Here is a 16,220-nt window from a genome sequence, read left to right on the forward strand (position 1 = left end):
CAAAGAACATGTAAACATTGGGTATTTCTAAACTCAGGACAAAATTTAGAAACTATTTAGCATGGGTGATTTTTTTGGTGGTTGTAGATGTGTAACAGATTTTGGGGGTCAAAGTTAGAAAAAGTGTTTTTTTTTCTTCAAATTTTTCCTCATATTTTATAATTTTTTTTTTAAAGAAATGATAAGATATGATGAAAATAATGGTATCTTTAGAAAGTCCATTTAATGGCGAGAAAAACGGTATATAATATGTGTGGGTACAGTAAATGAGTAAGAGGAAAATTACAGCTAAACCCAAACACAGCAGAAATGGAAAGATAGCCCTGGTCTTAAAGGGAAAGAAATTGAAAAATGGCCTTGCCTTAAGGGGTTAAAAAAAGTATTTTTTATGTCTTATGGCTTGTTATAAGAAAGTCGTTTTTTCTATATGAAGTCCAGAGTTACTTTTGTGGGTTTGATGGCTGAGAGTAATCCTGAGGGGAGCCGGCTAGCTCCGTAAATCTTCAGTGCTCTGGTGCACCACGCCCACCACTACATCACAATCAAGATGTCCGCCCTGCTTTTTGATAACGTGCCACAGAAGAATAGACTGAGGGGAACCAAGATGCGCATGCGTTACTCAGAAAATATGGTAAATGTGCATGTGGGCCACCATGATGTTTCTACATAGGTAGAACATCTTTATAGGGTATACTTAATGAGGAAAAACTGGGTTTGGCGAAACATGGAATTTTTATTAGAAAAACCAAGAAAAGGACAGGAAACTTAATAGGTACTTATTGTAAATATGTATAATACTTAATTTTTGAGTTTACTATCACTTTAACAGCTTTGCTGGGTGTTCTTTGCCTTCTCCTGATGGCCAGGAGTTGAATATCCCACTAGTAATTGGAATGACGTTGTGGACTCTCCATGTCATAGGAAAGAAATTAGGTTTTTTAAATTCTTTCCTCTTAGACTATATTTGTTAAATATCAGCCATGAGAAACAATGTGCATTCTCTGAAATCTACTTGAGTACTTAATATTTGTCTAGAATTATATTTTTCTTTTCCCTTTTTTGGGATGTACCACAGTGTATTTCCAAGATCATTTTACATTGTGTTTGTTTACTCTTGTAATTCTACTTATGAGTATGTATGACATGTTTGGTTTTTTTTCTTTTAAAAAAAAATCACAATAAAGGATCAATAAAATAGGATTGACATTTCTTTTTATTTACAGGATGAGTCTCCATAGGTTTGTTCCTCTTTAGAGATTGATGGACAGATATATTATATCATAGACAGTAAGGGCATTCTACAAGATGCTTAAAGCAAAAAACGTTAAACAAAAAACAGTGTAGTCGCTCTGTGACTTACAGGATCTGTGGATGGGTCAAACAGCTGGACTTGGAAATAGCAACAGACACCAGGAGAGGGGAAGCTAGAGATCTTAGCAAGCAATGGCTTCCACTTTGCGCAATGTGTCAGATCATCAAACTCATTTAGAGCTTGCTGGGACCATTCAGCACCTGACATTGAAACAAAAGGAAAATTGACAAAAATCCACATACTGTAATTGTGTGTTCTATAAGAATACATAATATCTAAAAGCTTGTCCTGTGAGATCATTAGACAAGCTGATTTCTTAAACTTTGAGCACTATTTCTACTGCTTTAATACATGCACTGTTACATTCAGCATCTGGGCCAGAACAACAAGCTGACTACCTATACTCTAAAAACAATATCCCCTCTCACACAAACCCCACAACTGGAACTCCTTACAAACTTATTTGCGTCTTACAATTAACATCATGACTAAGGTGTTCGCTTATGAAGGGCAATAGAATGACAGTACTGGCTGGAAAAGTTAAAAAAACCAAAGCAAGTCAATGTGAATATATTGGGCTAGATTATTAGATAGTGCAGTGCATTATCCTTAGCGCAACTCTGCATTAAGAATATCACACAATCTGGATGTCAGCACTACCTCGCCTTTAGCTGTAGCACTATTACATTTTAAACTTGTAATATGAGCTATTGATTTAACTCAAGTGGTGTTCAAGCAGAAAAGTGCTAATAATTTTGCTCTCTACTTGTCACCTAACCCATTGTTAGCCAACATTACAGATTAGCAAACTCCTAGGTGTTGCCGTCTCAATGTCTGTATATTTTATTTTATTATGGTTACTTACCGGCAGGAGATATTCCAAAAAGACTACATTCAATGGCTTGAAAAGGAAGGCTCAGGAAATCACTCCTAGAATATAAGAATATATATTGGAGAAATGTTTACTATATAGAACATGTAGGATTCAATGCAGGTAGTAAAGAAGCCTGAAAGTACTGTATTGCAGAATGGATTAAAGGACCACAAACCACAATTGAATTGCACAACTGAGTAGCACATTTTTTTTATGACAAATGTCAGTTAGTTACATATTCCTTCCTAATGCACCATGTGACAGCAATCAGCCAATCCTGCACATGTTCAGTAGGAGCTGGTGCCTCAAAGTGTGCATATAAAAAGATTGTGCACATTTAGATAATGGAAGTTAATTGGAAAGCTGTTTAAAATTGTGTGCTCTATCTGATTCAAGATAGTTTGATTTTGACTTGATTGTCCTTTTAATCCCATAATGAACAAGGACTTGCCTGGCACATTCTCAGGGGTTTCAAGCACTGGAAGCGATCGTGATCGCTTCCAGCCACTTACAGGTTATTGCAGCGATGCCTCGATATTGAGGCATTGTGCAATACCCTTTGCTAGGCAACTGATGCAGAGAGGGCCACTCTGTGGCCCTCTCTGCATCAGCCAGTGATGGTGCCGATCGTTGGTGGCGTGGGAAGGCTTGGATGGAGGTGGGTGCACGGCTCATACATGGAGGAGGGCGGAAGGGGGCGTGAAGGGGGAGCGGGAGCAGGTGGGACCACTATGCCACGTTACAGCACCGCAGTGAATGGGAAGGAGAGAGGAGCAGGAGAGGGAGATCCTATGTGGGATCCATGTCTAGAAAGAGATCTGGGAGGGGGTTTGCTAATGAGGGGGGCAGCTACACTATGGAAAAAAGTTTTTTTTTTAAATACAATAATTTAGAGCAAACTGGGTACTGGCAGACAGCTGTCAGTACCTAAGATGGCGGCAAATAGGTAGAGAGGGGAGAGTTAGAGAGCTGTTTGGGGGGCACAGGGAGGTTGGGTGGTAAGGGGAGATCCTATGCTGTAGAAAATATATAATACATTTAAATAAAACCACCAAAAAAAACTTATTTTAGTGCTGGCAGACTTTCTGCCAGTACTTAAGATGGGGGTGACCAAGAGAGCTGTTTGAGTGGGGTCAGGGAAGGATCAGGGGGTGGGATGTGTCATCTGGGAGGCTGATCTCTACACTAAAGCTAAAATTAACCCTACAAGCTACCTAATTAACACCTTCAGTGCTGGGCATAATACAAGTGTGATGCGCAGTGGCATTTAGCGGCCTTCTAATTACCAAAAAGCAATGCCAAAGCCATATATGTCTGCCATTTCTGAACAAAGGGGAACCCAGAGAAGCATTTACAACCATGTGTGCCATGATTGCACAAGCTGTTTGTAAACAATTTCAGTGAGAGACCTAAAGTTTGTAAAATATTTTTTTTTTTTTATTTGATTGCATGAAATATACCAAAATGGGCCTAGATCAATACTTTGGGTTGTCTACTAAAAATATATATATACCTGTGAAGGGTTATTTAGGGATTCCTGACAGATATCAGTGTTACAATGTAACTCGCTAATTTTGAGAGAAAAAAAAATGGTTTGGAAATAGCAAAGTGCTACTTGTACTTATTGCCCTATAACTTGCAAAAAAGCAAAGAACATGTAAACAATGGGTATATGTAAACTCAGGACAAAATTTAGAAACTATTTAGCATGGATGTTTTTTGGTGGTTGTAGATGTGTAACAGATTTTGGGGGTCAAAGTTAGAAAGAAACAAAATGTATGCTTACCCGATAAATTTCTTTCTTTCCGGATATGGCGAGTCCACGGCATCATCAATTACTGTTGGGAATATCAATCCTGGTCAGTAGGAGGAAGCAAAGAGCACCACAGTTAAACTGTTAAGTAGCACTCCCTTAACCACAACCCCCAGTCATTCGACCGAAAAGAAATGGAGAAAAAAGGAGCAACACAAGGTGTAGAGGAGCCTGAGGTTTAGTCAACAATATCTGTCTTAAAATAAAGGGTGGAGCCGTGGACTCACCATATCCGGAAAGAAAGAAATTTATAAGGCAAGCATCAATTTGGTTTTCTTTCCTAAGATATGGTGAGTCCATGGCATCATCAATTACTGTTGGGAATCAATACCCAAGCTAGAGGACACAGATGATTAGGGAGGGACAAGACAGGTAGAAATAAATAGAAGAACCTTTCTCCCAAAAGAAGCCTCAGCCGAGGCAAAAGTATACATTTTGTAAAAGTGTGCAGAGATGACCAAGTTCCCACCTTGCAAATCTGTTCCACAGAAGCTTCATTCTTGAAGGCCCACGAAGAAGAGACAGCCCTAGTGGAATGAGCAGTAATTCTTTCAGGTGGCTGCTGTCCAGCAGTCTCATAAGTGAAACGAATAATACTTGTTAACCAAACAGAAAGAGTAACAGCTGTAGCTTTCTGACCTTTCCGCTTCCCAGAGAAACAAACAAACAAAGCAGATGACTGGCGAAAATCCTTAGTCGCCTGTAGGTAGAATTTCAGAGCACGCACAACATCCAGGTTGTGTAACAAACGTTCCTTATCAGAAGAAGGGTTAGGACATAGAGAAGGAACAAAAATTTCCTGATTAATATTTCTATCGGAAACAACTTTAGGAAGGAAACCTAACTTAGTACGAAGAACTACTTTATCCGCATGAAAAATAAGATATGGAGAATCATACTGCAAAGCTGAGAGTTCCAAAACTCTCCGAGCAGAAGAAATAGCAACGAAAAATAAAACCTTCCAAGATAGTAACTTACTATCTAAGGAATGCATAGGCTCAAACTGAGCCTGCTGCAAAACTCTAAGAACAAGTTAAGGACTCCAAGGAGTAGAAACCGATTTAAACACAGGCCTGATTCTGATCAGGGCCTGACAAAAAGATTGCACGTCTGAAGGGTCAGATTTCTGCTTTGTCCATTTTGCTACATAAGAATTACTTGCTGACAAACCCTTCTCCAGACCCTCCTGGAGAAAAGACAAAATCATAGGAATCCTGACCCTACTCCAAGAGTAGCCCTTGGATTCACACCATTAAAGATATTTACGCCATATCTTATGGTAAATCTTCCTAGTAACAGGCTTGCAAGCCTAAATCATGGTCTCAATGACCGACTCAGAAAACCCACGCTTAGACAGAATCAAGCGTTCAATCTCAAGCAGTCAGCTTCAGAGAAACAAAATTTGGATGAAGGAAGGGACCCTGAAGTAGAAGGTCCTTCCTCAGAGGGAGTCTCCAAAGTGGAAGAGACAACATCTCCACTAGGTGTGCGTACCAGATCCTGCGAGGCCATGCATGGGCTATGAGAATCACAGACGCTCTCTCCTGCTTGATACGAGCAATGACTTGTGGAAGGAAAGCAAACTGAGGAGACAGGTATGACAACCTGAAACTCAAAGGGACCGCCAGAGCATCTATCAGAGCGACCTGTGGATCCCCTGACCTCAAACCATACATCGGGAGCTTGGCATTCTGCCAAGACGCCATCAGATCCAGCTCGGGCACCCCCCATTTGAGAGTCAAGCTGGAGAACACCTCCGAATGGAGTTCCCACTCCCCGGGATGAAAAGTCTGTCTGCTCAGAAAATCCGCCTTCCAGGTGTCCACTCCTGGAATGTGGAAGGCAGATAGACAGCAATTGTGGCCTTCCGCCCACTGAATAATCCGAGCCACCTCTTTCATGGCTAAGGAACTCCAAGTTCCCCCCTGGGGATTGATGTAAGCCACTGAGGTTATGTTGTCCGACTGAAACCTGATAAACCGGACTAAAGCTAACTGAGGCCAAGCGATCAGAGCATTGAAAATCTCTCTCAACTCCAAAATATTTATGGAGAGAGCTGACCCTTCCCGAGACCATAGTACCTGCACTTTTAGAGAGTCCCAGACTGCTCCCCAGCTCAACAGGCTGGCATCCGTGGTCACAATCACCCAGGAAGGTCTCCGAAAACATGTTCCCTGAGAAAGATGTTCTTGAGACAGCCACCACGGAAGAAAGTCCTTCGGCAACTGATCTAGATCTATCCTCTGAGACAAATCCGCATAGTCCCCGTTTCATTGTCTGTGCATGCATAACGGCAGAGCTTTCAAATGGAACCAAGCAAATGCAATGATGTCCATGGAAGGGAACATCATACCAATTACCTCCATACATTGAGCCACTGATGGTCGCACAGTAGACTGAAGAGAAAAGCAAGAGGAAAGAATCTTGGCTTTTCTGACCTCCGTCAGAAATATTTTCATCATTAGGGAATCTATTATGGTCCCTAGGAAAACAACCCTCCCATCCGTGGGAACATAGAAAAGACAACAATATCTCTGTATGAGAGTTTGCTTGTTAAAAAGATTGTGCCTGAATCAGAATGTCGTCCAGATAGGGCGCCAATGCAATTCCCCGAGACCTGATCACTGCCAAGAGATCCCCCAGAACCTTTGAAAAAATTCCTGGAGCTGTGGCAAGGCCAAACGGAAGAGCTACAAACTGAAAGTGTTTGTACAGAAAGGCAAATCTAAGAAATTTGTGATGTTCCCTGTGAATGGGAACATGAAGGTACGCATCCTTCAGGTCTATGGTCATCATGAACTGACCCTCTTGGATCAAGGGAAGAATGGGACGTATAGTTTCCATCTTGAAGGATGGAACTCTGAGAAACTTGTTTAGACACTTCAGGTCTAGAATTGGTCGGAAAGTTCCCTCTTTTTTGGGAACCACAGATAGATTAGAATAGAACCCTAGACCCTGTTCCTGTATGGGAAAAGGAACTATCACTCCCATGGAAGAAAGATCCTGTACACATTTCAAGAACGCCTCTCTCTTTTTATCTGGTCTGCAGATAACCTTGAGAGATGAAACCTGCCCCTGGGAGGAAAAGTCTTGAATTCCAACTTGTAACCCTGCGATACAATGTCCACGGCCCATGGATCCGGGACATCTCGTACCCATGCCTAGGAAAATTGTAAAAGTTTACCCCCTTCGTGATCCGCTCCCGGATCGGGAGCAAACCCTTCATGCCGATTTAGAATCAGCTGAGGGTTTCTTAGATTGCTTCCCCTTGTTCCAGGACCGATTGGGTTTCCAGGAAGTCTTGGACTGTTCCTGCTTGGAAGAGGAAGGGGGAAGGCTTACCTCTGAAGTTACAAAAGGAACGAAAAACACTCTGACGTCATTTCGTCCTATCCTTCCTGTCTTGAGGTAGAAAAGACCCTTTACTACCCGTAATATCAGAAATAATTTCTGTTAAACCTGGTCCAAACAATGTCTTGCCCTTATAAGGAAGAGCCGAAAGCTTGACCTTAGAAGAGACATCTGCTGACCAAGATTTCAGCCACAAGGCTCTGCCGCCTCGTACAGCAAATCCAGATGACTTGGCAACCAGTCTAATCACCTGCAATATTGCATCCAAAATAAAGTAATTAGCCATCTTAAGAGCTTTAATTCTGTCTTGAATCTCATCTAAAGGAGTTTCTACCTGACGAGAATCAGACAAAGCATCAAACCAGTAAGATGCAGCACTAGTCACGGTGGCAATACAAACTGCTAGTTGCCATAAAAAGGCCAAGATGAGCATAAATTCTTTTTAAATAAACCTCCATCTTTTTGACCATAGGATCTTTAAAAAGAGCTACTATCCTTAATAGGAATAGTTGTCCTCTTGGCTAGAGTAGAAATAGCACCGTGTGCCAAGGCTCCGAAACTGAGTCAGCTACTAGAAAATTTTTCTTAAAAATAGTAGACGGGGAAAGAGATACCCCAGGCTTCTCCCACTCCTGAGTTATAATATCCGAAGCCCAGTTTAAGACCGGAAAAACCTCCTTAGAGGCAGGGACCTCAAAGTAATTATTAAGTTTACTAGAATTCTTAGGCTGGACAGCGACAGGAGTATCTGAGTCGTCCAAGGTAGCCAAAACCTCCTTTAACAAAGCATGAAGTGTTCAAGCTTAAATCTGAAAGAACTTCCATCAGGTTCAGACGACGGACTTACACTATCCGAATCTGAGATTTCACACTCAGAAAGCTCTGACGCATCTTCCTCATCAGACTTAAGAGGTAAGAGCCATCTGAGACAAATTACTGGAATCAGAAACCCTGTCATCTGAATTCCTTTTCCTCTTACACTTTCCCTTTAACATAGAAAAAGCAGCTAACGCTGCAGACACCGCTGAGGATTCCTGAGCGGCAATCTCTGCTTTCAAATATGCTCTTCTGGGAGCCACAGAGGAACTGCAGGGCACTGTATGTGACGCCATAGAGGCTTGGGACGTTCCAGGAGAAGACTGTGGCAATATCTGAACAGCATCATCCTGACATTATGCTCATCAACCAAAATTTGTCCTATACACAGTAAGGTCTTTTTTTTTTGGTTTATAAAGTTTTTATTGAGAATTTGCAAAACAGATAATGTCACATACACATTTTGTCATAAATCAATAATAACAAAGATATAATTAAACACACTCTGAAATCTCCATTTTACATTTAGAAGGATCATATTGGTATGACTATTTGGTTGGTCACTCAAGGACCACTAGCATACAGGCAATTACAGTGCAAAGATCTCAGCGGCCATTTCTCGGCCTTATGATATATAGAAGAAAATATAAGAAAATATAGTGGGGCCACTTATGGGACCCCAATGCTAAAATGCTAAAGGTAAGAATAGTAAATATACAGCGGATGAGCACCGCTTAGTGTATTGCACCACCCACCTGCCACCTACCACTTAACCCCCACAGGGTCAATAGATCTAACCACGGAGTACCAATGTTTCTCAGCTTAGGAAACAGGAAGCAAAGTAGAACTGTGGAGGGCTCTATGTTAGGTTATCCCCACTATGTAATCAGTCCTGGCTAAAGGGTTTCTAGTCTTTAGGCATGATACCTGAATCATTCTATAATCTGGGGAAAAAAATGACTGAAGGGGTCTATAGTGATTGATATATATATATATATATATATATATATATATATATCTATGATCTTGCGTATATATGGGGTTATAAGTAACCTTGGGAGTAAAGAATGCTATTTCATAACATAGGTACAATCGAAGCCAGAGGAAAATTGTTAGTTGTTATTACCCCCTTCAGATATGTCACTAGGACACTCAGGCTAGAGAGTAATTAGGTTTGTGCTTACAATGGTGATACTGTCTAATACTTTCCCATGTACCAAAATCATCCTAAGATTTAACCCAGGATGTACTGCTAAAGCTTAATGTGTTGAGAGGGGTTGGGGTATTTTCTACTATGTTAAGGAGTGGTGTACCTAGTATATCTGGGGTATTTGAGAGTACCTCTTAGATGAAAAATATATTAAGTGCAGGCTACGGGTCCTTTTGGAGAGAAGAGCTGAACATAAGTGATTATTCTGGGGTTGTGACTATAAGATACTGTGTGACCCATCAGTTCAAATAATGTCATCTACGTAAACATAGCACATACTTGAAGGATGATATTTGACTATATCTAGTGACTAGAATTTTAGAATGTGCATAGAGGGTATGAGGCATGCAAACTCATTCGTATCCCAAAGTAATTTTATAGATAGACCCTAACAAAATCTTTGCCCGATGTCAGTATTAATCCAAAGCAGGGATTGCAGCTTCCCACTCATGAGTTTTTACATCACAGTCCCCGACATTAAAACATTGCCTCTGAACAGCATACCTTCTTCCTGGTAATCAGCTAACATATAATAGGGATCTGAAGGATATTCTATGTAACAGATCTCACACAATAAACAAATAAGCAAATATAACAGGTTAGAATTAGCATTACAAATAAAGGAAACAGCTCTCTCTTGTCCCAGCCTTTGTATAGCTGCAATATACAATAAATAAGGAAGAGATCCACATGTCCCAGAGTGCTGCAGCTTAACCGAGCACGCTCTTATTCACAGCAGAACTCTTAGTTGTAACATTCCGATTCCATCAGGATATAACTAGGAAAATCAAACAAACTGTAGAGTCTTAGTGGTCCCCCTGGATTCTGACATTGTCGTCTTCATGCCTGAGATGCTATTATAGGGGAGAGTTAGCTAACCGCCTCTTTGGTAGATCTTCTTGGGGAGATTTATAATCAGGCAGCTTCAGCTAAGGTTCACAATAGATAGGCATAAGACAACCTATTACAGAGAGTACAAGCTGCCTGTCTACTAATAGAGACCGAGTATCTTACCCAACTCCAGTTCTCTGTGGGGCTCTCAGTCCTGTGTCTCTGACTGTCGTAAAGAATGTGAAAGAGGTAGCCATTATGTCAACTCTGACTCTGCTAGGTGGGGAGTAGCCCATAGTGAAAAAGATGGCACAGGATGCAAAGCTTTCCGGCGTCTGTGAGACAGAGGAGACTGTCAGTGATCTCTGCTGTACCGACATTCTTGCAACTGTAAGTTTCAAAGGAATTCGCCCTTCATTGGCTTGAGATGCAGACACCATCCGCTGCTGCAAACTATCATAGCTGCTCTCCGAGGGATCGGCTGCATCCCTGTCGGCTGCAGCAGGAAATAAGCAAAGGCTCTGCACTGCACGCCCAGCCTTCTCTGGGTAATTATCACAGGCTGTCTCAATATCGCTAACTTTCGGGGTCTGCTGCACTGAAGCGTGAGGTGCACAGAGGAGTGTCCTCTTCGCCGCTGCTGTTATAAAGTCAGTCGCTATATCTTGAGGGGCTCTCAGCGCCATTTTGAGATCTTCATAACAGCTGTCCATTTTCCGTTCCAATTCGCCTAGTAACACTTGCCACTTCATACTAGGTAACTCCATGGCCAGCAAAGATGATAGTTAACCATGAAAGTATGCAGGCAGGTGAGGCAAAAGAGCCTAAATTAATTAACCCAACTTATCCTTACTTAAGGATTACTTTGTCCCTTATAAATTAAATGCAATGAATACTGTAAATGCGTTTTACAGTCTCCCCACCTGGAAGAAAAACAAGCACTTACCTGCCAAAATCGCTGTCCGGCATGTAGACAGCTTACTAGGTATGTAAGGACACAGTTCCTCACAGAGACCTGTAGAAAAGAAAGAACAGAGTCACTACTCTGATTTTCTATACTAGGGCAGCACAAATGTTAGGAAAACTCAGTAAGGCCCACCTTACAAGCCACTATTAAGGTGGAACACAGCTAGACCCAAAAAACTTGCTAGAAGAGATTATTATCAGACACCAAAATCTTCACCTTCTCCATGTACGAAGGCAAAGAGAATAACTGGGGGTTGTGGGTAAGGTAGTGATACTTAACAGTTTAAACGTGGTGCTCTTTGCATCCTCCTGCTGGCCAGGAGTGATATTCCCAACAGTAATTGATGATGCCGTGGACTCACTATATCTTAGGAAAGAAACATAATTTATGCTTACCAGATAAATTCCTTTCCTTCCAGATAGGGAGAGTCCACGGTTTAATTCCTTACTGTTGGGAAATACAACGCCTGGCCAACAGGACAAGACAACCCAGCCAAAGGCCTAAATATCTCTCCCACTTCCTCATTACCCCAGTCATTCTGCCGAAGGAACAAGGAAAAGTAGGAGAAACATTAGGGTATAAATGGTGCCAGAACAATAAAATAAATAATAAGGGACCGCCCATAGACAAGAAAAAAACAGGCGGGTGCAGTGGACTCTCCCTATCCGGAAGGAAAGGAATTTATCTGGTAAGCATAAATTATGTTTTCCTTCCTAAGATACGGAGAGTCCACGGCTTCATTCCTTACTGTTGGGAAAACTATACCCAAGCTCCAGAGGACACTGAATGAATAATGGGAGGGAACAAAAAGGAAGAGGCGGACCCTATTCTGAGGGCACCACAACCGGCAAAACTTTTCTCCCGAAAGCAGCTTCAGCCGAAGCAAAAACATCAAACTTGTAAAACTTTGAAAAAGTATGTAGGGAAGACCAGGCCTTACAAATCTGATCCCTAGAGGCCTTGTTCTTAAAGTACAATAATCAAATTACCTCCTCTCCGAAACTCGGGCAACAGTGGTTCAGTGGCTGGTAGAAAAAGGCACAGGCTCTGCTTGTCAAAAAAAACGTTACTTTATTACGACTGCTCAAAACAAATCACACACACCTCTGCTTGCACAGTCAACTGACGCTATTCTGAATAGACAACAAACAAAGAGGAAGATTGTCTAAACTCCTTAGTAACCTGAAGATAGAACTTTAAGGTGCAAACCACATCCAAATTGTGAAGTAAGCTTTCCTTCAATGAAGAAAAATTAGGACACAAGAAAGAAACCACAATCTCTGCGATCTGACACAACCTTAGGAGGAAAATCTAATTTAGTACGTAAAACTGCCTTATCTGCATGAAAAATCAGATAAGTGGGCTCACAATGCAAAGCAAAGATCTCACAAACTCTGCCCATCCTGGAGAAAATATAAGATCCTGGCAACCTTAACTCGGTGCCAGGAAAAATCACGCTCTTCACACAAGAATAAGTAGGTCCTCCACACCTTGTGGTAGATACGCCGAACAACTGGTTTACGAGCTTGAATAAGAGTATCAATGACACACTCAGAGAAACCTCTCTTAGCTACGACTAAGCATTCAATCTCCATGCAGTCAGCCTCAGAGAATCTAGATTTTGATGAACAAATGGACCTTGTATCAGCAGGTCTCTGCGACAAGGTAACTTCCACGGAGGAAATGAGGACATCTCCACTAGATCGGCGAACCACGTCCTTCACGGCCACGATGGATTACCGATTCCCACTCCTGCTTGATGCGGGCCACCACACGAGGAAGAAGCGCTAATGGAAGAAAAAGATATATGAGTTTGAATCTCCAGGGCAATGCTAGTGCATTTATTAGATCCGCTTGGGGACCCTTCGACCTCGACCCGTACCTGGGTAGCGTGGTATTGAGACGGGACGCCATGAGATCAATCTCCGGCAAACACCTCGGATGGAGAGACCATTCCCCTGGCTGGAAGGATTGCCTGCTCAGAAAATCCGCCTCCCAGTTGTCGTCCTAATGTGACGAAAGGCAAAGAATGACTGGGATAATGAGGAATTGGGAGGGATTTTTAGGCCTTTTGCTGGGGTGTCTTTGCCTCCTCCTGGTGGCCAGGTGTTGTATTTCCCAACAGTAAGGAATGAAGCTGTGAACTCTCACTATCTAAGGAAGGAAAGTAAGATTTTTTTTAAAAAAAAAATCATATTTTATATATTTTTTATAGTAAATTATATATGGTATGATGAAAATAATGGTATCTTTAGAAAGTCCATTTAATGGCAAGAAAAATGGTATATAATGTGTGTGGGTACAGTAAATGAGTAAAAGGAAAATTACAGCTAAAACCAAAAACTGCAGGAATATAAAAACAGCCCTGGTCCTTAACAGTAAGAAAATTGAAAAATGGTCTTTTCACTAAGGGGTTAACAACTCTGAAAAGGAGGTAAGGTCTAATATGGGAGCTGACAATATTGTACAGACAGGTGTGTACATTTTTAGTAAAAGAATGTTGGGGATTCTACAAATTATCTGAATTTCCTAAAAGAAGTAACTCTTAGAGTACACAGAGCTGATTTGTCATAATTTGCTTACAGTGTCTATAGCGGTCTAGCCCATATACTTGATCTCCAGTTATGCTCACCGTAGCGGAAAGAGGTTTTTCCGAGCTGTATCCCAGTTATCCCCATAATCCACATAATAAAGATCCACGTTCCCATTCTCCACGAATCCTTGCACCTCTGCCCTGTACCAGAAAGTGTCTGTGTGGAATGGTGCAGCCACAATGTCCCCAACACGAATTTCTGGCATCTCCTTCTGCTTGCAAGAAAAGCTTATGTAAGTGACAGCTGGTAAAAACATAATTTATGTAAAAACTTACCTGATAAATTCATTTCCTTCATATTGGCAAGAGTCCATGAGCTAGTGACGTATGGGATATACAATCCTACCAGGAGGGGCAAAGTTTCCCTAACCTCAAAATGCCTATAAATACACCTCCCACCACACCCACAACTCAGTTTAACGAATAGCCAAGTAGTGAGGTGATAAAATAAGGAGTAAAAAAAGCATACAAAAAGAGGAACTGGAAATATAATTGTGCTTTTATACAAAAAATCATAACCACCATAAAAAAGGGTGGGTCTCTCAAAAAAAAAAGTATAAAGCAAAACGAGGAACTGGAAAAAATAATGTGCTTTATACAAAAAAAATCATAACCACAAAAAAAGGGTGGGTCTCATGGACTCTTGACACTATGAAAGAAATTAATTTAGCAGGTAAGTTCTTACATAAATTAGGTTGTCTTTCATGTAATTGGCAAGAGTCCATGAGCTAGTGACGTATGGGATAGAAATACCCAAGATGTGGAAGTTCACAGAGGAGTCAATAGAGAGGGAGGGATAAAATAAAAACAGCTATTTCCGCTTAAAAATTTAATCCATACAAAAAAAAAAAAAAAAAGTCTCTCTTATAAATTTCAAGAAAAAAATCTTAAATTATAAGCAGAAGAATCAAACTGAGACAGCTGCCTGAAGAACTTTTCTACCAAAGACTGCTTCAGAAGAATCAAATACATAAAAATGGTAAAATTTGGTAAATTTATGCAAAGAAGACCAAGTTTTTGCTTTGCAAATCTGATCAACCGAAGCTTCATTCTTAAAATCCCAAGAAGTGGCGACTGATCTAGTAGAATGAGCTGCAATTCTCAGAGGCGGAGACTGTCCCGCCTCCAAATAAGCCTTGTGAATCAAAAGCTTTAACCAAGATGCCAAAGAAATGGCAGGTGCTTTCTGAACTTCCCTAGGACCAGAAAAAACAACAAATAGACTAGAGGTCTTTCTGAAATCCTTAGTAGCTTCGACATAGTATTTCAAAGCTCTTACAACATCCAAAGAATGTAGATCTTTCAAGAGTATTCTTAGGATTAGGACCCAAGGAAGGAACAACAATTTCCCTACTAATGTTGTTAGAATTCACAACCTTAGGAAGAAATTTAAACGAAGTCCGTAAAACAACTTTATCCTGATGGAAAATCAGAAAAGGAGACTCGCAAGAGAGAGCAGACAATTCAGAAACTCTTCTAGAAGGAGATAGCCAAAAGGAACAATACTTTCCAAGAAAGTAGTTTAATATCCAGAAAATGCATAGGCTCAAAAGGAGCCTATAAAACCTTCAAAACCAAATTAAGACTCCATGGAGGATAAATAGACTTAACAGGCTTGATACGGACCAAAGCCTGAACAAAACAGTGAATATCAGGTAGTTTAGCAATCTTTCTATGAAATAAAACAGAAAGAGCAGAGATTTGTCCCTTCAAAGTACTTGCAGACAAACCTTTATTCAAACCATCCTGAAGAAACTGTAAAATTCTAGGAATTCTAAAAGAATGCCAAGAGAATTTATGAGAAGAACACCATGAAATATAGGTTTTCCAAACCCGATAAATCTTCCTTAAAACAGACTTACGAGCCTGTAGCAAAGTAATAATCACTGAGTCAGAGAAACCTCTATGACTAAGCACTAAGCGTTCAATTTCCATACCTTCAAATTTAGCGATTTGAGATCCTGATGGAAAAACGGCCCTTGAGACAGAAAGTCTGGCCTTAAAGGAAGTGGCCGATGCTGCAGTCATGAGACCTAAAACTTCCATGCACATAGCCACTGAAGGGAATGATCGAGACTGAAGGTTTAGACAGGTTGAAACCAACTTCAAACGTCTCTTGTCTGTTAAGGACAAAGTCATGGATACTGAATCTATTTGGAAACCTAAAAAGGTAACCATGTCTGAGTAAAAAGGTAACCATGTAAATTGATCCTCCAACCATGTCTTTGAAAAAACAACACTAGTTGATTTGTGTGAGATTCTGCTAAATGAAAATATTGAGCCAGTACCAAGATATCGTCCAAATAAGGAAACACTGCAATACCCTGCTCTCTTATTACAGATAGAAGGGCACCAAGAACCTTCAAAAAGATTCTTGGAGCTGTCGCTAGGCCAAATGGAAGAGCGACAAATTGGTAATGCTTGTCTAGAGAAGAGAATTTCAGAAACCGATA

General features: G+C 40.9%; 1 protein-coding gene across 1 annotated transcript in view; it reads right to left on the minus strand.

The window, feature by feature from the left end:
- TDRKH (tudor and KH domain containing) overlaps nucleotides 1–16,220 on the minus strand; it is a 271,287-nt gene that overhangs the window by 131,274 nt on the left and 123,793 nt on the right. The window contains exons 7-9 of the mRNA XM_053719713.1: nucleotides 13,807–13,973; nucleotides 2,178–2,242; nucleotides 1,361–1,512 (exon numbers count right to left, since the gene is read on the minus strand). Of these exons, the coding sequence (XP_053575688.1) occupies nucleotides 1,361–1,512; nucleotides 2,178–2,242; nucleotides 13,807–13,973 (384 nt within the window). The remainder of the gene's footprint in view (nucleotides 1–1,360; nucleotides 1,513–2,177; nucleotides 2,243–13,806; nucleotides 13,974–16,220) is intronic.

This window comes from Bombina bombina, chromosome 1 (assembly GCF_027579735.1).
Source record: "Bombina bombina isolate aBomBom1 chromosome 1, aBomBom1.pri, whole genome shotgun sequence".
NCBI classification, from domain to species: Eukaryota; Metazoa; Chordata; class Amphibia; order Anura; family Bombinatoridae; genus Bombina; species Bombina bombina.